This window comes from Phytophthora sojae, assembly GCF_000149755.1.
Source record: "Phytophthora sojae unplaced genomic scaffold PHYSOscaffold_15, whole genome shotgun sequence".
Lineage (NCBI taxonomy): Eukaryota > Oomycota > Peronosporomycetes > Peronosporales > Peronosporaceae > Phytophthora > Phytophthora sojae.
In genome coordinates, this window is record NW_009258129.1 from 744,053 (window position 1) to 771,543 (window position 27,491).

The 27,491-nt window shown below is 53.9% G+C and overlaps 8 protein-coding genes across 8 annotated transcripts; 4 read left to right on the top strand and 4 right to left on the bottom strand.

The window, feature by feature from the left end:
• Positions 1 to 266: 266 nt before the first annotated feature.
• Positions 267 to 777, top strand: PHYSODRAFT_532554 (hypothetical protein; the record flags this gene model as incomplete). Its single annotated transcript, XM_009540487.1, has 2 exons — positions 267 to 363; positions 431 to 777. The coding sequence occupies 2 exons, from the start codon at positions 267 to 269 to the stop codon at positions 775 to 777; spliced, it is 444 nt and encodes a 147-aa protein (XP_009538782.1).
• Positions 778 to 930: 153 nt separating this feature from the next.
• PHYSODRAFT_320033 (hypothetical protein) lies at positions 931 to 2,386 on the bottom strand (the record flags this gene model as incomplete). The annotated part of the gene is made up of 2 exons (XM_009540488.1): positions 931 to 1,017; positions 1,088 to 2,386. The coding sequence occupies 2 exons, from the start codon at positions 2,384 to 2,386 to the stop codon at positions 931 to 933; spliced, it is 1,386 nt and encodes a 461-aa protein (XP_009538783.1).
• Positions 2,387 to 2,815: 429 nt separating this feature from the next.
• PHYSODRAFT_307610 (hypothetical protein) lies at positions 2,816 to 3,688 on the bottom strand (the record flags this gene model as incomplete). Its single annotated transcript, XM_009540489.1, has 1 exon — positions 2,816 to 3,688. One exon carries the CDS (start codon positions 3,686 to 3,688, stop codon positions 2,816 to 2,818), a length of 873 nt encoding a protein of 290 aa, XP_009538784.1.
• Positions 3,689 to 3,843: 155 nt separating this feature from the next.
• PHYSODRAFT_307611 (hypothetical protein) lies at positions 3,844 to 14,985 on the bottom strand (the record flags this gene model as incomplete). The annotated part of the gene is made up of 5 exons (XM_009540490.1): positions 3,844 to 10,665; positions 10,740 to 12,365; positions 12,435 to 12,626; positions 12,707 to 14,242; positions 14,572 to 14,985. 5 exons carry the CDS (start codon positions 14,983 to 14,985, stop codon positions 3,844 to 3,846), a joined length of 10,590 nt encoding a protein of 3,529 aa, XP_009538785.1.
• A 2,640-nt stretch (positions 14,986 to 17,625) lies between these two features.
• Positions 17,626 to 19,211, top strand: PHYSODRAFT_348575 (hypothetical protein; the record flags this gene model as incomplete). Its single annotated transcript, XM_009540491.1, has 1 exon — positions 17,626 to 19,211. The coding sequence occupies one exon, from the start codon at positions 17,626 to 17,628 to the stop codon at positions 18,955 to 18,957; it is 1,332 nt and encodes a 443-aa protein (XP_009538786.1). The 3' UTR covers positions 18,958 to 19,211.
• A 65-nt stretch (positions 19,212 to 19,276) lies between these two features.
• Positions 19,277 to 22,295, bottom strand: PHYSODRAFT_342126 (hypothetical protein; the record flags this gene model as incomplete). Its single annotated transcript, XM_009540492.1, has 10 exons — positions 19,277 to 19,302; positions 19,372 to 19,576; positions 19,749 to 20,001; positions 20,072 to 20,136; positions 20,206 to 20,282; positions 20,352 to 20,378; positions 20,429 to 20,634; positions 20,769 to 20,890; positions 20,972 to 21,220; positions 21,294 to 22,295. The coding sequence occupies 10 exons, from the start codon at positions 22,293 to 22,295 to the stop codon at positions 19,277 to 19,279; spliced, it is 2,232 nt and encodes a 743-aa protein (XP_009538787.1).
• Positions 22,296 to 22,970: 675 nt separating this feature from the next.
• Positions 22,971 to 24,153, top strand: PHYSODRAFT_532487 (hypothetical protein; the record flags this gene model as incomplete). The annotated part of the gene is made up of 2 exons (XM_009540493.1): positions 22,971 to 23,186; positions 23,893 to 24,153. 2 exons carry the CDS (start codon positions 22,971 to 22,973, stop codon positions 24,151 to 24,153), a joined length of 477 nt encoding a protein of 158 aa, XP_009538788.1.
• A 1,246-nt stretch (positions 24,154 to 25,399) lies between these two features.
• PHYSODRAFT_532900 (hypothetical protein) lies at positions 25,400 to 25,774 on the top strand (the record flags this gene model as incomplete). The annotated part of the gene is made up of 1 exon (XM_009540494.1): positions 25,400 to 25,774. One exon carries the CDS (start codon positions 25,400 to 25,402, stop codon positions 25,772 to 25,774), a length of 375 nt encoding a protein of 124 aa, XP_009538789.1.
• Positions 25,775 to 27,491: the final 1,717 nt, after the last annotated feature.

The window sequence follows — 27,491 nt, forward strand, 5'->3', positions numbered from 1 at the left end:
ACTCCCTGTATGCCACGTCCGCAAACTACATAACCTTATGAAAAACCAGCCGTTGCGAAAACCACATGCTACTGTACTCGTCCTCGCAGCATTGCCACCAATCCCATACTCAAGTCAAGTGAAAACTAGTTCCCGCCATTTCGCAGCTCACTTCCGCTTTAGCGCGCGGCCAGCAGTCAGCCCTTCCAGCCCACGGTACCTCCCCCCAGGGTCCAGCCATGAAGCGCGCCAGAGACGAGAGCTCGACGGACTGCGACGCCCTGGGCATGACGACTCCCCCGTCCTCGCTCTGGGCCTCCATGTCGCCCTGGAAGCCGCCGCACGCGTCCGCCAAGCGCTGCCGAGACCGCTCCGTGCCCGTCGGTGCGTGAAGGACACCAAAATCGGCGTAGTTTTAGCGCTAAAACTGACCTTTTACCCGTGGTTTTAGACGCGCTGAGCCGCATGATGTCGGCGGCCGTGACCAACGCGCGCCTCAAGAAGCACAGCAGCATCGGCAAGCTCTTCTTCGGGCGCGCGTCTGCCAAGGACAAGGACGTGGACATGTCGGACGCCTCGCTGTGCCGCTGCGCCGTGTGCGAGAGCGCCAAGCGCCAGTTCGCCGCCGCGCAGCTGCAGAGCTGCTCGCACTGCGAGCGCCGCATGGGCGACTGCTGCCGCCGCGAGTGCGACGCGTGCTGCCAGGTCTTCTGCTCGCTCTGCTCGACGCTCAACTGCGACGAGCAGTTCGACCGCGTCTTCTGTCTGTCGTGCAACCAGGAGAAGGGAAGGGGGTAGAGCGGCTCGAGACTGAGACTGGAGCGGAGCCTACCACCAGGCAAGCAGGTTTTTAATTAGTAATTCTAAAGTGCACGTTGATAGCTGTATGGCAAAGGCTGCGTCTGTAGCTGTTGTATCGGTAGCTGCATTGAAGAGGTAGAGGGGGTCTGTCTAACTGAACATGCCTTCTCCTGGTGCGTCGTAGAGGAAGCTGCGCACCATTTCGTACGACGTGGCGGGCTGGTCGTGAGGAACCATCTACACAGAGGGGCAACAAGTACGGGGTTAGTATGAAGTGTGGACGGACGAAGCAGTTGGTTGGACGTACGTGGCCTGCGCCGTAGACTTTCATGAAGCTGAATCCGTGCGAGGTGCGGACGCGACCGATGGCTTGGCCCTGGAAGTGCACGTCTTCGAAGTCAGCGGACGTGAAGGCTGGTTGGTGTTCCCAGGCGAGAGCACGCGTCCACGAGTCTTGTGACATCCAGTTGACCACCGTGTCGGCGTCGCCGCCGTAGACCAACACGCGCACGCCGTGCTCGAGAACTCGAGCGACATTGTACTCGCTCTCTTCGAGTCTGTCGAGTGGCGCCAATTCCGCAAGACCTCCAGGTGTACACACCCTCCAGTTGTGGGCAGCTTCGTTGAAGTAGGCCTTTGTTGCTTCGGAGCTAACAAAGTCTTGCAGCCGCGTGAAGCGGTAGCACAGATGGAGTTCGTCGTCCTCGTGGCACTCCCGACGGACATCGTAGACGTTTCGACCACGGTTGAAGACCAACGACGCTGTCTTGCACGAGACCTCATTGAATCGCTCGAGAGCCTCGGCGCAGTCTCCACCCGCAGACGAATGACGCAAATTGCCTTCTTTCGTGCAGTTCGCAATGGCCGATGAGAAGAGATCCGTTGAATGCTGGAGGTCTTCGTCGTCCGGGCCAAGGAATTGGTACCCGTAGTTGTAGGATGTCAAGAACGGGATCGCCGACTCGACCCAAGCTGAGGTCGACACCACACCGTTGCCGATTGCGATGCCTTTCAACGTGGGGAGCGAGCTGTCATCGTCGAGAAGTCTCGCAGCCAAATCTGGTACGTAGTGTCCGGCATAGCTCTCACCGAATACGTAGAAGTCTTGTGACTTGAGCTTTGGATGTTGCAGGCAGAATTGCTGCAGGAACCCTCGCATGCGGTCCGCTGCGCCCCCGAGCGACCAAGCTTTCGTGAATCCGTTCTCTCCACCACTGTACCCAGTACCTTCGGGCTGGTCAAGGTAGATAACGTGAGCGAGACCTGTCCAGGAGTACGGGTTGAAGGATATCTTGTCGGCCTCATCGTCGAACATGCAAGGGCCATTCTCGAACAGCAGCGCGACCAACCCGGAGCACCCAGGACCGCCCGAGAGCCACAGGAGCACAGGAACATCGGCTCTGGTGGATGACGACTCGTAGAATACGTAGTAGAGACCGTTGAGTGTCCCGGTCTCCTTGGCGAGATTCTCCCCACACAACGACGTCGATGACGGATACTCATGTGCAAGATCCCTCGCGTGGGCGAACGTGTGCTGCCCTCCCGAGAACATGCAGCATTGTGCAAATAGCACCACCGAGAGCAACCACCAAGCGTGGAGCTGCATCGTGGCGGGCGGAATGGAGGTATCCTATGTCAGGATAGGGTCAAGGCTTTGACCGGTCGCGTGTGACCTTTGCTGAAGATCGCGACTAGCTCAACGGACAGCGATGCAGGCGACTGCAACCAGCGAATTTGAGAATGAAAACGAAAACTGTCGCGGAACTCTGTGCTGGTTGGCTAATGTAGTCTTTGTCGTTGAGATTGTTTGGGGATCGCTGCGCGCTTCGATAGAATCCTAATGCTCACCCGCGCGATAAAACATATCAGTGCTACCGATGGCTGCTACTAGCCGGAGCGAGTCATCTTTCCAATGGTGATCAAAAGTAAATGGACTCCATGATGGCGCAGAGCGGGTTGTATGCGGTGACGAGGACTTCGTGAGTAGGAGCTTCGATGATACTCTCTTGTTGTCGTTCGGTGAGCGGTAGGCTGCTCAGTGGACCCGAGTGTGGTAGATCTTCACGCTTTGTGGATCCGAATGAACCGAGAGAAGCCTGCTCCGAACACAAAACACGTCACTATCGTTAGCTTCGATCGGTTGACTGCAGAGACCTGGGTTTCTAACCTGGCTGGCATGGCCAGAAGTGGCAGCACTGGGCCAGAACCGGGATTTCATACTTCCTGACGTGTCCGCATTACACGTCGAGGCTTGAATTCGGGGAGCCTGCTTGCTTTCGTCACTCTGGACTGTATCAAGTCGTGGCCCCGCGATTTCACCGAGTTTAGCAGTCACTGCTGCCCGTGTTTTGTCTTGAGACCACGTGCCATTGAGTCGGAATCGATCCAACGATCCTACCGCAGTGCTCTGCTGGCAGATTGGCTTTTTCTTCACCTTCTTCCGCTGCCGACCACTCGGAGCTCCGTCACTTTGGCGCTTCGCTCGAGAGCGGCCTTTGCCCCTGCCACCAGCAGCTTTCCCCTGACTGTTGCGACCATTTCGAGCTTTTGGCTCGCGTTTTGGCGGCTTGGCGCTCTCTCGGGGCCCGTTCTTCTCCTGTAGGCGGGGTGTTGGAGCTGCTGTTGACACCAGGGGCTTTGCGGCGGCCTGAGGCTTGTATCCAGGTGCTGGCAGTGTCTTCTGGCCTGTTGTGGAACTCTGTTCAGCTGGTTGAGGGCGCTTGACTTGCCGGAGATACCTATCCATTCGCTGCTGCTTCGCATTCGTCTGGTGGCTCGTCAGCGTCTTGATGTACCGGAGGATGTTGCTATCCCCCGAGCTGTCGTTCGGAGCCGCGTACAGCCTCTCTTCACGCCGCTCCGTGGCCCCAACGGGGTGCTGCAGCGCCACATTCTGCTGCCAGTTCATCTCGCCACGCGAAGTGATGCGTGGAGTGCGGAATCGATGCAGAGTGATGGTCTCACTTCAACTTCAACTTGTATTTTGTTGTCAATTTTAGGAAGAAAAAATAGTATTTAGCTAAAGGAAAAAAATGCTGCTGGAAGCTGCTTTGCAAAGCGGAGCTATCTGTTGAACCACTTCTTCCGGCCCTTGGACTTGTGGCGGCTGTAAATGGCAGCGGCTCGGCGGCCTCGTCGGGAAATGGTGAGCGACGTGAGCGACGAGTTTGGCGCAGCTGAACTCGGCGGCTTCCAGGAGTCCAGCAGCGAATATCGTCGCTCAGAAGGCACACCACTTGTTCCGCTCTGCCGACTCAAGCACGTGGTCGTCTCCGAAGGCACTTCGCCATTCCCTTGCGTCGGTCGTCGGGTTGATGGAGCCTGGGAGTAGGTGGGGTTGATGCTACTCATAGGGATATTGCCCACAGCAGAAGGTAACCCGTTGACCTTTTTCACGTCGACATCGTCTGGCTTCATCGGCAAGCTGCCACGACGCGGCCGCGTAGCGAAGATATCTTCATCGTCTTCATGCTCGTCGTACTCCGCTGCTTTCTTCGAGTGGTACTGCGAATTGATCGGCTCGTAATGAGCTCCGAGCGTCGAGTAGCGAACCGATGTAGGAGACGGCAAGGGTGAGTGATGCGCACCTTCGCCCTTGTACCGGAAACTGCGGGGTGCCACAGCGTCTCCAACTTCGAGGGCTCCGTCCGTAAAGTTGATGCTCTTTGGAGGCGCTTGGATAAACGTGGCGTCAATGTCAACCTCGCGCTCGTCGGGCATAGCTTTGATGTCGACGCGGATGGAAGGCTCACGCTCGTGGTCCACATCAAAACTTTGGGTACTGGCAACCATAGCCGAGGGCCGCTCCCTCGCTTGATCCACATCGAAGCTTTGCGTACTCAGAATGTCCGGGTTGGTTGATGCAATGTTTGTTGGCGTTGTTCCCACGGGTTGCTTTGATTGCGGCTGCCCAATCTTCGTTGAGTTGCGGACTAGCGAAGGTCTACTTTCCAACGTGAAGTTGTGCCAACGACCCATAAAGCTTCTCGATATCTGCTTCAGATGAGTTTCCTTGGGCTCCTCAGCGTGAATAATTCGCAGCACACGATTCACGTTGGAAAGAAGAGGTGCTTCAACCTGCTCTTTGTTTTCCACTAGTCCTTCCAAGAACGCGAGCATTTGCGGGTAGTACTTGAGGTCTTTTAGCCAATACTCAGGCTCGTCTTTCGTACCGCTCTCTGTTAGTGCTGTGTTGCGTGCTTCCAGGACACGACGTAGTACCTTCAGCAACGGCGGTATGTCTGGATGCTGCATCGTGATTCGACAGATGAGCAACTCCACAAAATCTTTCGAGGTGATCTCCGGGAACTGCACCAAGCGCCGGGCGATACGCAAAACGGAACGGTACGGAAAACTTATGATCAAGTGTTGATTGCAGTAGCGCACCAGTTTCACAATCTGCTCTGGCATGCGATTGTCAGCGATGCTCTCGTCGATATCAAGAGACGCCCGCAAAATGTGGGTAATCGCCATGGTGTACTTGTCGATTTCATCAGCTGTCTTCTTCAGATTATCGGCAGGATTTTGCAGATCAAAACCCATGAGAAGGTGTAATTGAGTCCTCCAAAGCTGGAAAAGTAGCTCCAGGTTGTAGGCAGGGTTTGTCAACTTTTCTGGATCCGGCCGTGACAAGAAGCGATCGATATAGAGGCCAGCCACAAAGTTGTGCGGTAACGGGATAATATCAGTCTCGTCGTCAAGTAGAACGGAATCTCGCTTTGCTACAGATCGCTCCATCCGATTCCTGCAAATGATTTCGTCGAGTTTCTTACGCACTTCGGTTCGTCTGTGAGAGTTCCAAATCAAGTCGCTCTTTTCGTGATTGTCGTCGAAGAACCTCGTCGCCTTGTTCGGATCCAAGTGAATTTGGTACACGATTGGATACGGAAGAAACCGACAGAGTCCGCTGTACATCTTCTCTCGCAAATCAATGTCCTTCGTCAACAACGCGTACAAAACCTCGAAAGCAGGCTCCCGTAGAGCTTCAGCGCGGAGGAATTGTTCGTGGAGAACATGCTGCCTTGACTGAAGTGCGATACCTAATATCTCGACCCAGAGTCCGCTGATGTGTACGTACTCGGCGATCACGAGGCAAGTATCACACAGCTCAGCTAAACAGGATAACGCATAGAATGCTTGTTCGTACGCGAGATGGTCGGTGATCACTTGGAGACACCACGTAAACTGGCAGAAAGGTGCAAGCATACGCTCCAAATTGCACTCAAAACCGCAAATTTTGTTCAGGATCAGCAGCGCGAGTTCCTGGCGGTTCAGATAGTCCACATTACCAAATTCATCTTCCATATCTGACGAAATATCGTCGGACGATTGCTTTGCTTTGAAGCCATACGTCGACAAAGATCGACGAGACGATATCGACATGGCCTTTGATTTGTCGTCACCGGTGAAGGGCAGCAGATATCGTCCAAGCGTTGCAACTGATATTGAGGCGTTCACAGGATCCACATCATCAATGTGCTGCTCCAGACATTCCACTATGGCGGGCCGAAAGGCCGGTAAATCACATAGAAGACTCAAACAGTCTAGAGCAGGTAGCGTGTCGGAATAAATCGCAATACTGGGGTCTCTGTTCTCGTTCAAAAATAAGAACAGCTGTGACACGAACTCGACGGCAGTAATCGGATACAATGCATCTTCGGTGATTGCCTGTGGATCCTCCACTGACTTCTCCAGTAGAATTTGCAGATAGACTCCCCCAACCGACGGCTCAGAGCTTAGACACTCGTACGAGTAATTCGTAACGCTCTCCAAAATTGAAAAACCATCGATGCCTGGGTCCATGTAAAATTCATCCGTTAGCTTCTGCGAGAGCTCGTGCCGCGTGTTTTCGTTCCAAATGCAAGTTGGCTCGCAAATATCCGAAAGCAAGACATCACAAAAGTCGCGTCCATCAGGCTTTGCAAGAAGCTCCAAGAAGCTTATTGGCAGCAGATTCGCCAAGGCATCAAGTCCTGCTGATCGGCGATTACCATCGGGACCCAATGCAAGCGAGCGAAGTACTCCGAATGCGCTCTCCAACATCTCACGCTCTTGTTTTTCCAAAGCAGTCGTACTCTCCTGGGTCGTATCAATTCCAGACGAACTCTCTGCGGATGCCAGGATCAAATAGAGACCTTTCCAAAAAACACGCGTAGCATGCATAATTTGCTCTTGCAATTCAGGACTTCTGCAAAGGGACGACGCGATTTCAAATGACATTTTCTGAATACGCCACGGTTGGATGTTCTCGAATGAAAGAATAACATCATCTAGCAAGGAGTACACACGCTGGGCATACTTGAGTTTGCTTCCTCCGTTCTGGGATGGGTACTCTGTCGCCGTAAAGAATGAGTTGTTGTCATCATCCCCAAAACTGTTAAAGTCAAATGCTTTCGATGGTGGCACCTCGCTGGACGTACTGCGATTTCTTTCCATAAGTGATTCCACCCCTTCTTCGGATTCGAGAATAAGTTTCAAGATGAAGAACATGCTCTCCTTCTCTTCCACGTCGTGGCCTGATGCGCAGCTTTCCACTAAATCGAGAATGGTATTCCAGCAATCTTCAATTTTTACCACCAGCGGGCCATTCTGCGGTGCAACAGAGAGCAGCTGTTGCAGCACTTTTCGTGCAATACCTCGAAATTTGGACTCGCGTTCCGATCGAGATGATAGCACGCGAACGAGCAGGTCAAGTGTCGAAGACTCGAACGAAAAGAATTGATAGCCGAACTTTTCAAGCAACTGTAGTTGCGCTTTCAAAATACGCTCGATAACTTCGTCCGACGATCGCTCACCATTAGCTTTGTTTTTGTGCTCAAGCGCAGCAGAAAGCGAGTCGAACGCATGGCGAACTGTCGCAACTTCGATATCTTGATGGCACAATTCCCGATAACGCGAGCGCAAAGCAGACGACGAGTACGTTGTATCTTCACTCCAGCCAAATACTTTGTACGCATCCGAGTGATCCATATCGTCATCCAAACCATCCGCTTGGCGCCGTGCTAAATATCGCCACTTTTCCTCAATACTTTTCATCAGGTAAACGGGATCGTCCACCTCTTCAGCCTCTGAATTCGACTGGTTGAATGTAGACAGATAGAAACCGCTGCAATAAACATCGCCAGACAACTCGAGGTACGAAATAGGAGGAATCGGCGTGTACTCGTACCTTGCTGCAACAGTTGTCTTCAAGCTATCTTTGAACTCCTGCAGGTGCTCATCCATCATCTCTTGTAAGTGTAACCTCATTGGCGAGGACCACAGCGCACGTTTGTCGTGCTTGCGACCGCAGTACACATCTGCAAATTGCTCAGGTGTTTCCGAGTCCAGGAAACTGATGAGAGATTCAGGAAGTATGTCCGTTAAATAACTCTGGCCGGCGAACCGCTCAGATGAACTTTGAGAACGATGAATCCTTTTGAGTAGTGTTGCCTCCGGGACGAAAGCAGGTACCTTCTCGGACCCTCTCGTATTTGCAGCCGTTGACAGAATGAAATAGAAGGCTCCGTACTGGTATAGCTCTTGTAATTCTTCATTGCTCAGAGACATTAGCATTTCGCAGACATATCGGCGAACGTTAGGCTCATTTACCACCAGTTGCTGAACAAGCAAGGCTAACGAGGACGTGTTAGCCACAATAGTATTGACCAAAGCGGGCGGCCACAGATTTGTGTTTCCAGCACATACTGAGCGCTGATCTTTAATCATGAAGTTCCGCAAAGTCTTCAAGGCGAACGCTGCACAGCTTGTGTCAATAGGCTCGTCCGTAAGTTCCATCCAACGCAGCTCCGGAAATTCAAACATCGACTTCCATATGTGCTCGTCATGATCATGCGTAGAGCAGCAACAAATATACAGAGCGTCAATTTGCCGATGTCGAATGAACGGGTCAGCATCCAAATATTCTTTCAACCCGTTTGCTGAAAACGGGCCTTTAACCACACTTCCGTCTTCCGTTTCCCCAACTGCCTTCAACCTGATGCTCCATTTTAAAGCAAACCTCGTCTCGTTGTAGAGGGAAAGTTCTGCTATCGGCACCGAGGAGGTTTCATCAGCCTCCGACACGTTAAGCGAGTCCATCATCGGTATATCACCAGAATCGTCCAGCACGCCACTTCTTAAAGCTGGTGTCTGGCACCGGTGCGCCAGCACGGACATATACAGTAACACTTGGATGTGGTTCTTTGTACACAACTCAGCACAAGCGTCACCAGACAAGCTTAATCCGGACATTAGCTCGACGATGTCTTGGATCTCACTCGCCAGGTACGAATTTCGCAGCAACTCGGTGAGGAACCTAGCTCGGTGTTTTGTAATTGGCCGGACCTCAGGAAATACGTGAGCGAGCTCAATCAGGATTTTCAGCATGGAATGACCATGCTGCTCGTTTCCTGTTCCCCCATGAAACTGTGGAAGGCCATTGCTTCCACTAGCAGACCAATCGTTTGTTCCTGATAGCGGGATATTATTCAGGTGGAGATGCTCCAGCCAACACTGATAGACCTCGCTAAAAAACTTCGCTGGGTCCTTGGCAATATCCATGCTGGCAAAAAAGAGGCTGCTAGAATTTTTCAGCTTTCCACGATGTGTTCCTGCATCGATTGAACGGACAGTTTGGGCAACTTCCGTCAACTGCAACGATCCATCGTTTATCCTTTCCGTGATAACGCGCAGGTAGAATCGGTCAACTTGAAGCTCTTGAGCAATGCTCTCGTACCTCACAGAAAACTGCGCGTGATTCCACTTAGGTTCACTGCTTCCTTTTCGAGATACCGCCAAGGAGAACGCAGCTGCTTGGTTAGTTTTAAATTGGTCGAACTCGTCAATCGCCGATTTAAGAGCAGTCTTTAATTCAGCTCGCGTCACTTCGTTCCAAATCAAGTCGGGCAGCAAAAAATCCTTACCGACCATACTGGATAGAAGAGCCATATCTGTCGATGACTCACCAGGATAATTCATACGCGAAGCATCTTCCTTGACTCGAGCTTCTTTGACAGAACCACTAGCAAACAGTGTTCCGATTTGGAGCTGCATGCGACGAATGAACCATTCTGAACCATCGACCTGTTTCTGGAGCTGAAGCCGGGTTTGCCGCCGCACAGACTCCGTTTGCCGAGCTCGTTGCTTTTTCAACAATTTCCGTACCATCGGACTCGAAATCATTCGAATGAAACCATGGGGAAGGATCCTCACTAGCATTTCATGAGAGGCCTTGTGATGAGTTACCCAGATACTTGCAATGTATTGATAGGTCTCCTTTGCATTATCGGAAGGGTGAAAAAACGCCTTGTGCAGATGCTTTATAGTCAGCCCAGAATCCAGAGCCAGATCACAAATGCGTCGTCGAACTTTGTGATCGCCGTGATCAACAATCACCTTTAAGACACAAATAACAGCCGCAGACAACCCTGCGATCATATTTTGCGACGCAAGCTCCAGTAGTAGTGCATATTTCCCTCCCAAAGCCTTCACGATGGCATCGAAGTGATTGTTATCGGTGCTGTGGCGAGATACGACCAGCACATCAAGTACCAATTGCAGCACGACAAGCGTAGAGCTTGGGTTGCGTTGCTCCAGAAGGTCAGTCAGTAGTGAAATCAGCTTTTTGTGCTCGAAGACTTGATATCGAATAGCTTTCTCGGCAGAACGGTGAGCATTTGATCGTGATTTATCGGCAACCAGTGAATGCAACGCGTTAACAGCCCACACTGTTGCGATAGGGTCCCCCGATACAAGTATCTGAGCCAGCGTTGGAACCAGAACCATAGCACCACCGTTCGACTGTTCCATCGCAATTCGGTAGCACCCGTCATTTATACGACAAAAAGCTTCCAAAATGACACAGATCTCGTTTGCCCGAATCGGAGGCTTGCACGAATGCTCGAGCTGCAGCCCAGATAACAACACGTTAGGAATGACAATACATATCACGAGATTTCAAATACCTACGTACAACGTACCAGATTATTCAATCCGCGGAGGAGGGAGCCGTACGACAGCTTTTCCAAACGCCCACGCATTAATTTCCCCGCGAAATCCTCCATTTCAACGTTCATGTTCAAGCTTTCCAGAGCAAAAGTAACCCGATTTGTGGCCGATGTGATACTCACGCCTTCCCCAGTCATGGTTTCAATCTCCTTTTCCAGGACCGTGTGAGTGGGAATGTACAGTCCGTCACTGTTTAGGTAGAGAAAGCGCTCATGTTCATCCTTCAGCAGAGCCCGAGCGGACATTCTTGGGTTCAATTTTGGGAACTCTCTGCTCAACGAAACATCCAAGTTATCCACGTAGCGATATCCGTCGTATAGTGCCGCCAAAAACTTTTCCACGTCGTAAGGCACATACACGACGCGACTACAGTCTGAAAACTCCAATGCAACCATCGCTTGAGTATCGTCACTCCCCAGTCCTGGTATCACTACACGTCGCAAATCCTTCAGATCGTATATCTTCTTTGAAGAATTTGAGAACTCTTCAATGGTGCCATCAACGAAGCAAAGTTTTTTCTTTCGCAAACGCGTTGATCCGTGCCTGCCCGTCCGTCTTTGAACATCAAACAAATCGTTTGACTGAAAAGCGGAGTGATCCATTGGCGTTTCGACATGCTGTTTTGGAAGCTTGTCTCGTGTTGTAAACCGAAGGTGGATGCCAATAACTCCAGCCAGAGCCCTCATTTTCTCCACGATATCGCTGCTTTGATCGGAGTAGATGAACTTCAGCTTCTTTTTTGCCGTGAGTATGAACGCGTCTGGTATTGTTGTTGCTCGAGTGACCTCCTCAATCGTGCGGTACTCAATTTCACGCGTATGACGCCCCACTACTTGGACAGCAATCAGAGCACGGGGCGTTAGATAAAAATTGGTCTTTTCTCGTTGGCCATCTGCAGTGCCAATAAAGCCACTGAACTGACAGCAGTCAACGCTGTACACACGCTTGAATTCCTCAAAGTTGCCCACCAAATGACTCATCAGCTCCTGCAAGAAAATATTGCGGCATCGGTAACGGAGTCGCAAGAATACGGGGTCATCATACTGATCAATCCCCATCTTCAGAGCGCCACACGCCGCCTCGAGAAATTGCCGGTATTGCCGAAGAAGCACTTCTGGATTCTGGACCACTACCACATTTGATCCAGCCCCAGCAGTACCACTCGATGAAGACCCTGCCGACGATAACGTGTTGTTGCGGCTCGACGAGAAAATGTTCCTTCTGGACGAGTAGATATTGTGACGAGAAGACAGTACCGGTGCTCCACGCTGGCTGCTGGGGACAAAATTGAGCGTTTCCCCAAAACTAAGTGTTTGGCGAGGGACTTGACCGTCATTTGATCGAAGCGGCGACCCCATGTTACCGAAGTGTAAAAAGGCCGGGTTCTTCGTCATCCGGCTCAAAATACCCACGCACGCCTCAACAGTTGCCAAGCCTGGAAAGCTGAAAAGGATTCGGAGCATCATTCGGTACTTAGTTGCCAGGTGCTGGTACAGCGTCTCAGAAAGTTTCCGCTGTTTTTCAACGTTCGCCTTCACCAGCAACAGAATAAATTGACACAGCTTCATCGTCGGCAGGTCAGAGAGGAAATATCCCGTCTACGTCAGATGACAAAAAATAGAGATTAGAGCGTTATCTTGTTGTGAGGTATCTGCGATTGGACTTACATGAGTGTCTTCATCCAGCATGGATAGTAGCGTCATCATGAAGAGACTGTTGGACAGCAAGAGCTGTCGACACTGAAGCTTGTGTGCCTTTGACTCCATGAGCCGGCTCAGCACCATGAACATCCAATAAATTGCAACCGAGTTCTTGCTAACCAGAATCTTCGATATCATACCAAGATACTCGTCTCCACGCTGTATATAACGCAAAAACAAAGTGAGTCAGCTAGTCTATATTAATTGATGCGCAATTCCAAGTAAAAAGATTAGCGTACCTCAGTCAGAATTTGCATGAATTCGTTTATTGCAGGAGGCGCGAGCGTCAGACGGTAAATAGATTGCAGATAGGTGCCCACAAAATCATGCGCTGCACCGTGACGATTGACAATGTCATACAGCTCCCGAGCAAGCACATACAAAACCTTTTCGTACGGTTTGTTCGGTTGTGCGATCACTCCGGAAGTCGGCGTATTGACATTAAGCTCCACTGCCAAAGAGTGCATCTCTTCATCAAGACCACGAGGAAGTTGCAGTTGCGTTCGCGCAGTCTTACGATTGCCGAGCACCGCCAGTAGCTGGAGGATATTCGACTGCGCGACTCGGAGCTCACGATCCATCACGTTAACGTTCGGCACAATATTCGCGATCTTATTGCCTTCTTGCAAAATGATCTTACGCGGAATCATGCGCACCCAGTCTGAAACTTCGCTCATCTCCACATCCACCTGGTAGTTCCCCAGCGCGTGACACGACGCCAACAGCTCACACACAATCTTCTCGCGCTGGGCAGAATAGTACTTGCGCTTGACACCATCCACGTAGACGACCTCAAACGCCTGTAGCGTGTCTTGGTACATGATTAGACTGTAAATACGCGACAGAGGGCGACTGGAGATTACTGTCTTCGCGTCCGCATACTCCGTAATGTACTTTTCCGAAACCGACAGTGTCCTCGGAGCAGCAGTCGATTCGTTCAACTGCGAAACCTTCAGCACTTGGTATTCAAACGACACACTGGTCGCCAAGGAAGTTTTGCCGTCGTCTTTCAGCGCTGCTTCCACTGTTTTCTTGCGGTACTCGTTGATCTGCATTCCGTAGGCCTTCATGACTCTGTTGATCGCTTGCGCCAGCTCCGTGCGTCGAGGCACAATGAAGAGACTGGAGTTGTCCGAGTGGTTCAGCGCAATAGCCTCATGGTCGTCACAGATGAGGTCGATAGAGACCAGACTCGTGTACGGGATGTGGCTCATGAGGTCTCCCTCGGTATCTTTCTGGTAAATGCCGTCCGGACGGATCTCCACCACACACTTCGACTGCACGCCGCTCTTGTGGTACTTGAGACTCTGGAACGTATGCGTCTGCAGCTCTGGCGGCGTAGGCCGAGCATTGGGCATCTTGGCGTAGTGCTGGCTGCGCAGCCGCATGAGGCACACGAGCACCTCCATGCGGAAGTGACAGCGGAACACCGTCTTCTTGATGCGGTGGCGCGGCGTGTGGATGACGAAGTCCGTCTCGCCCTCCAGCACGTTGGCGCCGTCCACGTCCTCGTAGGGCCACGTGTTGGTCACGTGCTGGTTCTCGCGGTCCACCGTGGAGAACGAGTACTCCCCAAAGCACAGCACGCGCTCCTTCACCACGAAGCTGCCCACCTTGTGCACCATGAAGCGCGCGAGCACGCGCTTCATCTCCATGGCAGCCTGCGCTCCCTCCTCCTGCCGCGCCGATTGCCTTCTGTCTGTCTCGCTGGATTTCTCGAGCTCCCTCCTTCTCTCGCCTTCCTTCCAGCAGGAGCGATCCTGCTTGCGCCGTCCCTGGTCTGAGTGCAAGTGAGCCAACCCAATGCGGCAGAGAGCGCGAAAGGTCGCAACTTCAACTAAGTACGATCTGACCATCACTCTGCATTCGCTCAGATGGTGCGATCATTTCGGCTTGGGCGAGTACTCGCATTATGCGCTGGTACTGCGTGCATCCTGGGCTGCCGTTGCAGGCGGAGCTGCGCGTCCGCGCGGCGCCCGACAGTGGCACTGCCGAGCGCGCACGTGTGTCTCAAGGGAGCGCTATAGCTGCGTGTTCCCCCGTGTTCCAAGTGGCGGGAGACGCTGCTGACGACGCGCCCATTTCGTGGCTGCAGGTGGCGTACCAGGACGCGGCGTCGGGCGAGACCGAGGGAGGATTCATGATGGCCTCGCTGCCCGACGGGACGCCGCTGCTGGCGCCCTGGGAGACGACGGACTTCTGCGGCTGCTGCGAGGTGACGGACCCGGCCGCGCTGCTGTTCGATGAGTCGAAGGAGACGGCGCAAAGCCTTGGACCCGTGCAGAGCGTCAATCTCCTCTACTGCATGATGGAGGTGCGCGGGGGGAGGGTCCGGATCTTCCACCCGACACTGCAGAGCGCGTGGATCGACGCGAAGGACGTGCACGTGGTGTGCTCCAGGCTCAAGCACGACTTCTGCAGCAGTAGGTGCTACTTTTGGTGGGGGCAGGCAGCTGGTGTCCGCGAGTTGAAGAGCTAATTTGGTTGTCGTCTGTTGTGCTGTGCTGTAGCTGCCCATACATTCTACGAGCTGAACGAGACCCTGCCGGAGGAGGCGCAGATCGCGATACGAGAGTTCCCGTCCAAGGAGGCGCAGACAGTGGGGCTCCTGAGCCGAGGAGAGACGCTCGAGGTTACGGTTCGGAGTGGTAACTGGCTGAAGATTGCTGGGGGCAGTGTTGACAAAGCGTGGATCATGTGGCGAACAGACGCGCTGGAGCTGCTTCAAGAAGCACCAGACGTATGCTCGGGAAACTGCGAGAGGTTGGATATGAAAGCTGATAACAGTGGAGGCCTACAGGACCAAGGTGCTACCATCGACAACCAGACAGAACCGCCCTGTCCACATGAGGTTGCTGAGGAGAGTGCAACTGGTATGGTGCCCACTCCAAACGCTGAGATTGATGCCGCACCAGAGGTCGATGCAGCAGCCAGTGCTGCTGCATCGGTTGCGATGGATGACGAGGCGTCCGCGGTTGCAGGCGACCTCCCTGCTACAAACGATGCCATCGATACGGCTGAAAATGCAGAGATCAATGATCCTTGCCAAGATAATGATGGCGCTTTGCCCAATGGCACCAAGAGCAAGGAAAATGCTTCACGCGATGGAGGGTCCATAAAGGCTGATGGATCGTTGGACGATCGACCGATTCGGTCGGCATCTACAGCTTTTATTGCGACGGAGGACGCGGAGGTGGCGCAGGTTGGGCCGTCGTGGGAGGATCGACCGATTCGGCCAGCGCCATCTCTACCTGCAGTCGCTGGCCACGATGATTCCACAACTGCAGAGGTGAAAACTGAACATGTTGATTGTGGAGGTCAGGATGGGAAAGCAATGGAGCCTGTGCGAAAGGATAACTTAGCGGCGTTTGACGGCAACTTGGTCGAACCTCGAGCTGGGAGGATCCAGCAAAATAACCACTACTTACATCCGACGAACCCGACTAATGCTTTTGAAAGGCGTTATACCGAGTCTGAAACTACGTCGGGAAGTGAAAGTGGTGAAATCGCGTTTCTCGGAGGCTTGGAAGACGTATTTGATCCTGTCGATGAGCTACTGCCTGCTATGGCTGAAGACATCATACGAGAAATTGATGAGGGTATTACGGGGGTGTTGTCGGCTGCAGCGAGCGAGCCAGTATCAATTGGAGCGGCAAGCGTTGACGGAAATCTACATGATGCTAATCAAGCTGCTCTGGATAAAACACCCTTCGACAATGGCAGTCCGTCCGATGGCATCTCGTACCTGCAGCATTTCGGCATCGGAAAGTATTGCGAGCACAAGCAGTCCCTTGCAGCCGGCAGTGACGAGTTATCACAAGCAATGTATGAAGCCAACCAAGACGACTCGGACCTCGTGTTCCAAGCACTTGTAGGCGACGAGCCCCTGAGTGATGATTGGTTCCACGAGGTATCCTTGCGAGACCTACAGGCTGGCCCACATCTGAGAGCTGGGCCGAAAACAACGTACGATTTAATCATGGCCAATGCGAGCCCAGATGACATCTTGGAGGCGGAACTTCTGGACGATGAAGACGGAGACTTCGATCTTATCATGTCCTTCAAGTACCCAGTGCCCAAGCGGCGGGCGATTGAACCCAGGAGATCTCCATCTCTCTTCAGAAGAGTGCCTAGTGCTCCCACCGGAATGTCCGCGATTGAGACGAAAACCGCGATCTCGCCTGCAAAACCTTCAAGCGAAAGCGACTTGGACTCAGACGATTCGCCCTCCGGATCTCGGCAACCGAGCCCAGCCAGCCATCGCGCGTCGATATCCGCCAGAACATCTCCGATACCTGCCAAGTCTACTACGCCGCTGAAGAGTGTACTGCCGAGACAGCCTGTTGGCCCGCCCTCCTCGCCGGTACCACCAGCAGGCTCAAGACTGATGCAGCGGAAGTCCATTGCAACTCCAAGCAGCATCCGCAAGCCACCCAGCTCACTCTTGCGACCTCGTTCCTTCGTGCAGTCGTCGCAGCCAGCAGCGCCAGCAAGCCCTGCGCTATCGAAGCCAGCCGCGTCCGGTCTGACAGCACCGTCTCGGTCCTCCATTCCTGCAACTTCAACTTCGTCCATCGCAACCCCAACGAGGTCGCTGCTCCAGCGGAGAAGTATGCTCTCAGCGCCAAGCCCTGCGAAGACCATTGCCGCCCCGAGCGCTACGAGGAGCAGCATCACAGGCTCGATCCCGAAGCCCACGGAGGTGAGCAGCGGGCTGCAAGCGCCGCGCAAGTCGTTCGGCTTTGGACGTCCGTCCGGGCTGACCAAAAAGACGTAAGTACACGTGCGCAATGGCGAGCTCATGACGGTCAGGAACACATATTTATCGCCTGCAAGTCGTCAGTCAGCTACCAAAGCTCGCGCGTGTGTGTAAGTAGAGAAGCATTGAAGCACCTGTGACTCATTCGCGTCCTGATCTGCGTCCGCTAAAGTACGTCCTCCACATAGATACGAATTCGCCTATCGACTTGGGTTTGTATGGGGCAGATGGGCATACTATGTGCAAGCCTTCTCGTACATGTCGTACTTAGCCGAACTTGTCGGACTTAGCCGAACAGCCCTCCTCAGCCGCTCGCTGTGCTGCGCGCACCCCCGGGATTCACGGTCTCCAGAAACGCGTTGGCCCCACCGCTCTAATTGCCCCCACCCCTTCGTCCCGATGCTCGCGTCGTCGTCCTCCAAGCTCGCCGCCCGCGCGTCGCGCTCGCTGTTCACCAAGGCCAGCGCCATGCCCAGCGTGGCTCTGAGCGAGGAGTTCCCGTCCGTGCCCAAGTCGCAGCCGCAGCCCGCGGCCGCTGCCAAGCTCACCACGTCGTCGGCCTCGTCCGGCCTGGCGCTGGGCTCGGACGACCGCGCCGCGGCCGTGGCCACCATCGGCGTGCAGCTCAACACGGGCTCGCGCGACGAGACCGAGGAGACCGCCGGCGTCTCGCAGCTGTTCGCCAAGATGGCGTTCCGCGCCACGCAGAACCGCTCGGACCTGCGTCTGTACCGTGACATCGAGGCCCTCGGCGGCGTGGTGAACGCCCAGGCCGGCCGTGACTTCGTGCGCTACAGCGTGAGCGTGCTGCCCGACCAGCTGGAGGCGGCCGCCGAGATCCTGGCCGAGACGACGCTGGCTCCCAAGTTCGCGCTCTACGACGTGGACGAGCAGAAGAAGGTGGTGCAGGCTGAGTTCGAGAAGATCGCTGAGGACGCTTCGGCCTCGCTGCTCGAGGGCATCCACGCCGCCGCTTTCTACGACGACGTGACGCTCGGCCGCCCTCTGGTCGCCGCCGAGAACCTCGGCGCGCTGAGCCCCGAGACGCTCTTCGCCTACTACGACAAGTACGTCAACACGGCCAACGCGGCCCTCGTGGGCGCCGGTGTGGCCCACAACACGCTCACGGACCTGGCCAACGCGTACTTCGGCGACCTGACCAAGGGCAGCAAGGCGGCCAGCGCCACCGCCAAGTACGTCGGCGGTGAGACCCGCGTCAAGAAGAACGGCAAGTTCACGCACGTCGCCCTGGCCCTGCCCACGGTCGGCCGCGACTCGGCCGACTTCGGCGCCTCGCAGGTGCTGCGCGCTCTGCTGAGCCTGCGACTGAACAACAAGAAGGCCTCGGCCTTCCTTTCCAGCTACAGCGACGCCGCGCTCGTGGGTCTGTCGGGCTACGCCGCCCCCTCGGAGGCTGGCGCTCTCGTGGACTCGTTCGCCGCCCAGCTCAAGAAGGCTGCTTCGGCCCCGGCCACCAAGGAGGAGCTGGCTGCCGCCAAGACTACGGCCGCGCTTGAGGCTCTGGAGCAGCAGAGCACGCTGAGCCGTGTGGGCCTTGCCGCCACCACGGGCGTCGTGCCCAAATCGGCGTCGGAGCTAGTTGAGGGTGTGTCTGCCGCTAAGCTGCAGGAGCTGGCCCAGAAGGCGCTGAAGGCCACGCCGTCCGTGGCGGCCATTGGCAAGCTGTCGACCGTTCCCCACGTCGATGCGGTGGCCAGCAAGCTGCAGTAAACGACCAGTACGATCGATCAAGAGTGAGGTACATACATCAGTTTAGCAACCGGAGCTTTTGGTGGGGCATGTTGAAGTGACCTTGGATTGAATGCGGATTGACAGGACGGCGTCGAGTGTGGAAGGCAGAGGCGCGGTAGAACCCTCGGGTCAGGAAGGGGATATACAGCGCCGACGTACACGCCGCTAGCCTAGCGCCAAGGTGATGGAGCGTGCGAAGAGCGCACTAAATGCAAGAAAAAAAGAACTTTTTAACGACAATGCTCGGTGAAAGGAAGCCGCTGTTCTGTCTCGCGATGGTGGAGGTTCGTTCAGTCAGTCAGTCGTTCAGGAGCTGACAGACGACTGTAACAGGAAAAGCAAACAGGTGAGTGTTCAAGGGTTTACACGTCGGTAAAATGCTTGCAACCTTACCAGATTTGTCGGCGGCGTTGAGCTCACTTGGATACGCGATGTTGAAGTGGACAAGCAAGTGTCCAAACTCTCCTGGTCGCTGTCGGATCGGCATCCCCTCGCTCGGAATCTTCCAGACTGTGGTGGGCTGTACAACAGCTTCACGGTTGAGCTTGACTGTGTGTCCATCGAGATGCTCAAGTTCCCCGGAAAAACCCACCAGCGCCTGCAACAGCGGATACGGACTCGTCAATGCTCACTCCTCGTGCAATCCAGTCAGATGATGTTTGATAGCGTTCCTCGAGCAGCGATATCTCCAGCGTCAGCTCTAGGTCGTCTCCTCGCCGTGTGAAAACTGGATGTGGGGTCATTATCTGCGAAAATTAAGATCAGTTGACGCTGCCTGCCTCAGTTTCATTCTGATGGTTGCAGTCGTACCACATGCACAACAACGTGCCCAGGAACGTGGAGTGGGGCCTGGTCTCCTTTGCGCGGTAGGAGAAGCTCGTCACCATGGCGAACACCTCTTTCGATGTGCACGTTGAAGGTGGTGGACTCTCGTCGCAAGCCATGCCCATTGCAGACCTCGCACTTGCTGTTTGCAACGCGACCTCGACCGTGACAAAGCTGGCAATTGGATCGGACACGTTGCTGGAAGGGCCCAACTCGCTCAATAGCCTCGTATATCCCCGTACCTTTGCAATTAGGGCATTGGTGATACCCGGCGCTCATATCATCCCCGGTGCCCGCACACTTTGGACACACGATCGTCCGATCCGTGTCGATCTACAAGGTTGATGGAGGAGTTACCACCGACGTACAGTATTACGACGCACGCGCACTCCTCTTCCTCACCTCAACATGATCACCAGTGTAGAGCTGGGCGAGACCTACTTCCACGTGAACATGCTTGGGCTGCACCTGCGGCATCCCTGCATCCGCCATATACATGCTACAACATCATCGATAGCTCAGTACTGACAATTGACCAGTGCACTTACGCTGTTCCAGTCGTCGAGCGAAGGCAGCTTCGTCAGCGCGCATCATACGCACAACAAGAACTCCGCATACCGCCAACCCCCCGCAAACAACAGCGTCACGAGCACGATCGTGACTGTGCTGCTTTCCTCTGCAGTCGAGACTTTCTGATCGTCATCCTCTTCCTCTTCCTCCTCGTCCTTGTCGCCTTCGTCGTCGAGTTTGTCCAGGTTGGAGCAGGAAAATGCTGCGCGTTTGATGCCGCCTGCGCTGTCCAGCGGTGGATCGAGCAGTGAAGCTCTCGTGCTGTCGGCCATTTGAGCACCTCCAAAGGGACCAAGATATAGCGACCACACGAACAGTCACTGAAGTTACTTGGTCCATACTTGAGATGATGGTTCAACTGCGTCTATTAGCCCCCAGGGCACCTTTGAATCTACTCGTCCTTCAGGTAACTGGACTCGTCTGCTGGCCATAGCGCTCCCCAATGCGCTTTGCGCGAAGCACGGTACACTTCGCGGATCGCCTTACCTCTGGTGACACTGCGGCGCTCCATCGATCCCTACACACAACAAATAGATCCAAGTGTCAATTAGCGACTCCTTGTGACGCTGTTAACGATCAATCACCAATGCTCGCTTACCTCAGGAGTGCACAAGTCCAGATGGACGTGACGAGTTGCGAGCAGGGGGCCTCTCAGCATGCGAGCAATGGGCTTTTTCTTCCTCGCAGCAGCATCTTCCTCGCTCCCCTTGTGGGTCTTCTGCATGATCATGTACGAGAACTTGGAGCCCTTCTGTCCGTGCCAGCGCTTGGTGGTGGCCTCACGAGGGCGATTCACTACTGGCGAGCGCTGCACGAAGTGGCACCACGTGCTTCCTGCCGCTGGGCACTGTTATGCAGAAAAGTTTAAACTTAGTGCTTCCTTCCAGCAACAACAGACACTGCCCGAAGGTTCAACTCACCTCAAAATGATGCGGGCATGGTGCGATGATACGCACGCCCTCCTTCCCGTCTTCGTCTTCCTTCACCGAGTCCAACACGAACTGACGCGCCGAGCGCACCTGGTGCGACCCCCAGGGGCTGCCGCGGTCCACGACCACAAGACACCCGTTCTCGTTCAGCAGCTCCCACAGCGCCGAGGTGGTCGCCACACGCTCAAAGTCGTTCGTGATATCCGAGAAGACGTAGCTCACGACGATGAGGTCGTACTTGGTGCCCGTGTTGATATCCCTCGACATGTCGGCGATGCTGCGCCGCACACTGAGGCCCGGGAAGCCGTCCAGCAGCACTTCGGCCGCGTCCACCATGGACTGACTGGGCTCCACCACGCGGTACTTGTTCAGCGACTGGTCGTAGAAGTCCTTGGCCACCCACGACGCCGTGCCCGGGCCGGCGCCGAAGTCCAGCACCGACTTGGGCTTGAAGTCGGGCAGCCTCTTCTGCAGCTCGGTGAACACGGCGTGCGTGCAGGCGTAGGTGGCCTCCATCTCGAAGGCCACGAAGGCCAGCGTCTCGGCCGGCCCGTAGGCAAAGGGCGGGATCTGCTGGTCGCGCTCCATGGTCCAGCCCAGCGGCGTCTTGCTCATGTCCAGCGGCAGCTTGCGCGTGTTCCGGGGGTCCCCCACGTGCTTCTGACGCAGCGTCTCGAGCTGCGAGTGCGTGCGGCTGCGCACGACGGACGTCAGGCGATCCAGCAGCTCCGACGGCATCTCCACGCGCTGCGCGAGGCCGTTACGCGACAGCTGCTCAATGTCGGCGAGCAGCGACGGCGTGCGCGGGTCGGGCGTGGCCGCCTTGGCGCTGGCCTTGGCCCGGCGCAGGCGGCGAGCGCGCCGGTTGGCGGCTGGAGAGGAGAAGGAGGCGGAGAGCGCGGACGGAATCGCGGCCGGCGCCAGACGAGCGTTGCCGCCTGCGGCGACGCCATGCGCACTAAGCGCCCGCAGCAGCGTCAGTCGAGACAGCATTGGTGGCGGCGACTTGGACATTCGCGTGGCGAGTAATTGGCCGGTCCGGGGCGGAAAAGTTAGCGAAGAAAAGGCATTGTTAACTACGCGCAAACTTGTGTAAGGGGCCCAGTATGCAAAAGAGATCGTTGCAGAATTGCACAGATCTCTGCCGGTTTCCGAGTGCTTTTGCGCCGGCTCAGCTCGTCAAAACAGAAGTTTGCACGGGCAAACGCAACATTCACTCGGCGACTCTGAACTTCTCACGGAAACGTAAATTTTACTCGGCGAAGCAAAAACTTTACTCGGCGAACGGTGAAACTTAAATTTCACTCGATCGAAAATTCTCGTAAAATTGAAAATTTAAAAACGAAAATTCTCGTTAAAATTAAAACCAAATAAACGAGTTTTTTTTAAAAAACCGGTTTTTGAAGGGTTTTTCGAATTATATTTTTAAACGCCGGCGAACCCTCCTGAAAAATTGACTCGGAAAGTTGCAGGACAACAGAAAACGAGGGAAATATGTGGATAAATTACAGGTTGAAATTAAAAAAAGATGGAAGGGGGAAATTACAATTGATGGCCTCAGCTGAAAACAATTGTCGTACCCGACACCATACTGGTTAAAGCACAGGAGCAATTTGGTTGGACAGAGCGGGCGTTGCCCAAATGCTCTAGAACAGCAGTCATTTCCCAATGACCAAAGGACGGCAGAAGCACAGCAAACATGGTGGGAGGCGAGCTCGACAGTACAAGCGCTCTGCCCCCACGCATCAATTTCGGCTAGACGTGGTCATCTACTTTGAAACGAACAGCATGGCTTCCACGTTCGCAAAGTTCTTCGCGGATTTAACGGGGTCCCAGCGCCAAACCAAGCGTACAGGTAGTGCCACTTCCGACACCAGCTGGTGTGTATTTTTCATGCACACATAAATAGTTAGCAGGTATTACAATAGAGTTCTCTAATGTATGAGCGCACCAGCACCAAGTTGGCGTGGCGACCAATGCCGCCGCTCCGTTCGTTGATCACCGGCTCATCGGTGTGAGCCCCAGCGGCCATAGCACCCCAATAAAATGATAGCGCAAGCGATAAATTAACTATGAGACGAAGTTGTGAGTGAGCTGTTGTGGTTGAGCTCATCTACACTCGCTGAATGCTATCTGCGCTGCAGCACTAGTAGGAAGCTATAGACGCTGGTTTACTATCTACGCCAGCGATTTCTCACGGCTCCATCTACCAGTTCTTCCTCTGTCGTTTCTACTCCTATGTTCTCACTTCAGCGCGGGCTAACTGCTCCTCTGTCTACTACCTAAAGCCCTTCTGTCCGTTCTTGCGGCGAAGACGATGCCTACCTGCCAGCACCCCCATCCCCCTATACCTCCGCACCCAAGAGACACGTTTCCGCGTCCCTTGTGCTGCACTCAGAATCTTCGTAAGCCTCGCAAGCTTCGCGCGCGACGGCGGCGGCTTGCGGTTGATTGAGAGCCGCTCAATGCTTGGCGTCGATTTATTGTAAACCCTGCTAAAGATGATATCAAATTGTTAAGGATACTAGATTTGACAGGTGTCGGAAGTGAGAGTACATCCTGTATAAACATCTATATATGACGCAAACAGAAGGACAAGCTCCTCCAACTGTGCACTTCACCAGCGACGGCCAAGCAGCGGAAGGTTCACGTCGCTGGCACTGAGACGACGCTACCTGCTGGTACTGAGGTTCACTTGGTCAAGTGGATGAATTCATACCGTGCTCATGGCCTCTCCGTGTCAAACCTGATGATGAATCGGAAAGCGCTGTCCGTGGTCCGTGACGCTGGCGTCCCAGCACGTCTGTTTGCACAGGCTGGGTCAAAGGCTTCTTGCGTAGCCACCGACTAGCGCTGCGTGCACGTACCCGCCAAGGCCAGGTAAAACCGGCGGACGCCGACGCTGTTCTCAAGGATTTCAACCTCAAAGTCAAGCAGCGAATGGCAGAGCTGGGTGGCGACGTCGTGTACAACGCGGACCAGACACCTGTCTTCTTTGAGTACCTACCAAAGCTTACCATCTCAGCCAAACGGTTTGGGTTCGTTCTAGGGACAAAGGCAATGAAAGAGCAACCTGCACGCTATTAGGGTATTCGCTTGGAAAAAAGTACCCACCGTACCTAGTCGTCAAGACAAAGCCATCAACGGTGTCAACAATGCGAGCTGAGAGCGACAAGAAGAGGCGTGAATTCGGCAAACAGCTATAGAAGAAGATACAGCCGCTACAAGCAGAGCACAACGTCGTTCTCTACCGAAACGCTAACGGCTGATGGAACAAAGCCGTTACGGTGGTTTTCCTGCGCTTCAACTTTTCGGCAAGAGGTAACATGGACATACCCGTGCTGCTCCTGCTGGACGAGTTCTCTGACCACTGGACGGAGACCGTTCTGGCTTGCGTCAAGCAGCAACGAGGAGATAATCGGCGCGCCGTCTGGGACCCTATTGCGCGCTGGGAGGGTTCTCGGGTACTCCCCCTCCTCCCGAATTCAATGGTGACATCGGTTCCGCCTCAATACGACCTTTTGTCAGGCAATGATGATACTTTTTATGCAATCCATATACCCGAGTACCTTTGATTTATGCAACGATAGTAATTATCCTTTATGAAGGGGAAACTGTCGAATTAAAAATATCGGAATATGCCTGGTGGGTACGACACTTGCTATAGGGGTCCGCTAAGGAGGACCCTCATCGGGAGGGCCCTCGTAATAGAGTCGACATTTGGGAAACAGCCGGTTGTGACAAACGCACATTTGGGTCATTCGTAATAGGTACATGTACCGAAATCGCTCAGTGGAAATGATACCGTTGCCGACGATCATAGCTCTACTATAAATAAGCATCCGAGGCGAAGTTTACTTTAGACTACCGGCAAATAATAAGAGGGGTTGAGTGCTTGCCATTTTCCAGATCGCGTTGTGCTGATGGTGCGCCCTGCTTTCCCAGCGTCTGGCTACGCCGTGTTCTACCTGCAAGTTTTCCAAGCGACTATTGATGAGCTCTACTTAGAAGCAGAGTCTCGGACCTACAGACCTGTGTTTCGAGAAGTAGGCGGAGCCGAAGATGACATGTTCAGAAATCAATCGCGAGTTCAGCGCATGACACCTCCCCTTCGACGTGTTTCCGCTGCAATCCTTGAGGATGCAGCTACCCGCTACTCCAACTACAGACCCTGTGTGTTTTCGTACATGCACTCGCGACCTGGGGGTCTATACCAGGAACCTCATCAAGACTATGCATACGAAGTGCGAGCTGCTGTGCATGCCCGCTACCCGGGCAGCATTCCGGCTAGTGTTATTATTGCCATCCAACCCGGGACACGACTGCGGTTGTTTCCCCGCTGCTTTGACTTTGCCCGCCCTGAAATGGAGATTGAATTGGAGATCCCTACTGGATATGCAGCTGTGCTTCGTGGCGATTTATTTCATAGTGGTGTGGGGTATACTACTTCCGACTATAGGCTTCATTGCTAATTGTTTTTTCGAGACCTTGCTTGGAGACCAGACGTGGTGTCTAATTCGCTATTAGTATGCCAATACTGCGGTCGCACTGAACGTGTTTCAGCGCGAATTCGGCAGCACCGGTATTTCTGCCTGCAGAACCCGGATGGACTCGCGCATCGTATCGCTCGGCGGGAGCAAAATCGCCGCGGTGAGTATCCCTGCAACTATTGCAGCCAAGGTTTTGAGGTGCAAAGCACGCTTCGTTCTCATATTTTGGCTCAACACAGTTCGACCTCTAGTCAGAATGTTTAAGCTCAAATACATGTTCACTTAGGTAAATTTACTAGTGCGAATGCTTTTTGCTTACAAAAAAACTACGGCTTAGCAGAATATCTTATAAGACAAAGCGTACTATCTTGGTTACGATATGTACACTTTAATTAATTTGAAACCTAGAATTGTTTTAAAACACGCAGAGACTACTGCCACGTTCTGATGTATACCTCTATCACTTGCGCTGGAACCACTGCTAGATTCTTCGCCTCGATCGTTTTTACGAGGTAATTACCTGGCTGTCACATGTTATAAACATAGTTGTACCCGATAAGACACTAGAGCTGGCAGTGCTTCTTCGTCTTATCACCCCCCAGCATCGCTTCACCCGCGTTGTCGGCAGGCACTACTCTAAGAACACCAACATCTACTCCGAAACGTGCATTACTACCACATCCAGCATCCAACGTGGTGTCGGCAGACCAACGCACTACGAACAACAACACCTATCCAGACGCGAGTATTAATGCCTTACCGCCACTCTGATGCTCACTACGAGGCAGCTTTTGTCGGCTGCGCAGCAAGTGAGTTCTCAGCTAGTGTCTCGGCTGGAGTTTCGGCCGGTGTCTCGGTTGATGTCAGTGACCTGAGTTTTAGCGTTCTGGGTAATTTCGACGTTGATAGCGATGGAGTAGCCGCTAGCGTGAACGCTGAGGCGTACCTTGAGAATTCTGACGACGACGGAGATTGGGAAAGTGATGGCGAAGACGAAGACTCTATCATGGACTTGATACGAGAAGACTTCAACATCTCCAACGACGTCCACGAATTCGACTTTCCTGACTTCAATTTGGACGATGATCTACCTGTCTGTGATGAAATAGATTCGGAGTTGGACTGGGTTGACGACAAATTGCTGGCTTTGGTTTGTACTCATCCGCTTAATGAGGAGGAAAAGCGTCTCGGCAACTTAGCGGTGGTCGATGCGGATGAAGTAGTGCAAACGGAGTCCGGTGAGATCGGAATGAGTGGAACCCACCTTCGTATGGTGGACGAAATCTACATTCTTCCGCCACCACCTCAGCTTACGTACGAATCGCACGATGCAGCGGAGGCAGCGATACATCAGTGGACATTGGAGCACCATTACAACGTCTCTCGACGACGGGTTCGGTATTTACCTGGTACCAAAATTGTGTGGGCGTGCAACTATGAGTGTGATCGAGCAGGGTGGCCAAAGTGCACGCAGCATTTGGTGGATAGCGAGCGACAGAGGTCCATGCGTGGCTCGAAGCGTTGTGGATGCCCCATGCGGTTTAAAATGTGCGCGGTCTCTAAGTCTGACATCGAGGGACCTTGGAAAATTGTACACACTCGTGATAACAGCGAGGTACACAATCACCCTGCGGTAGACGATGTTCGTGTCCACACCGCACACCGGCAGCGTGCTGCAGCAGCTCTATCGCTTACTCAA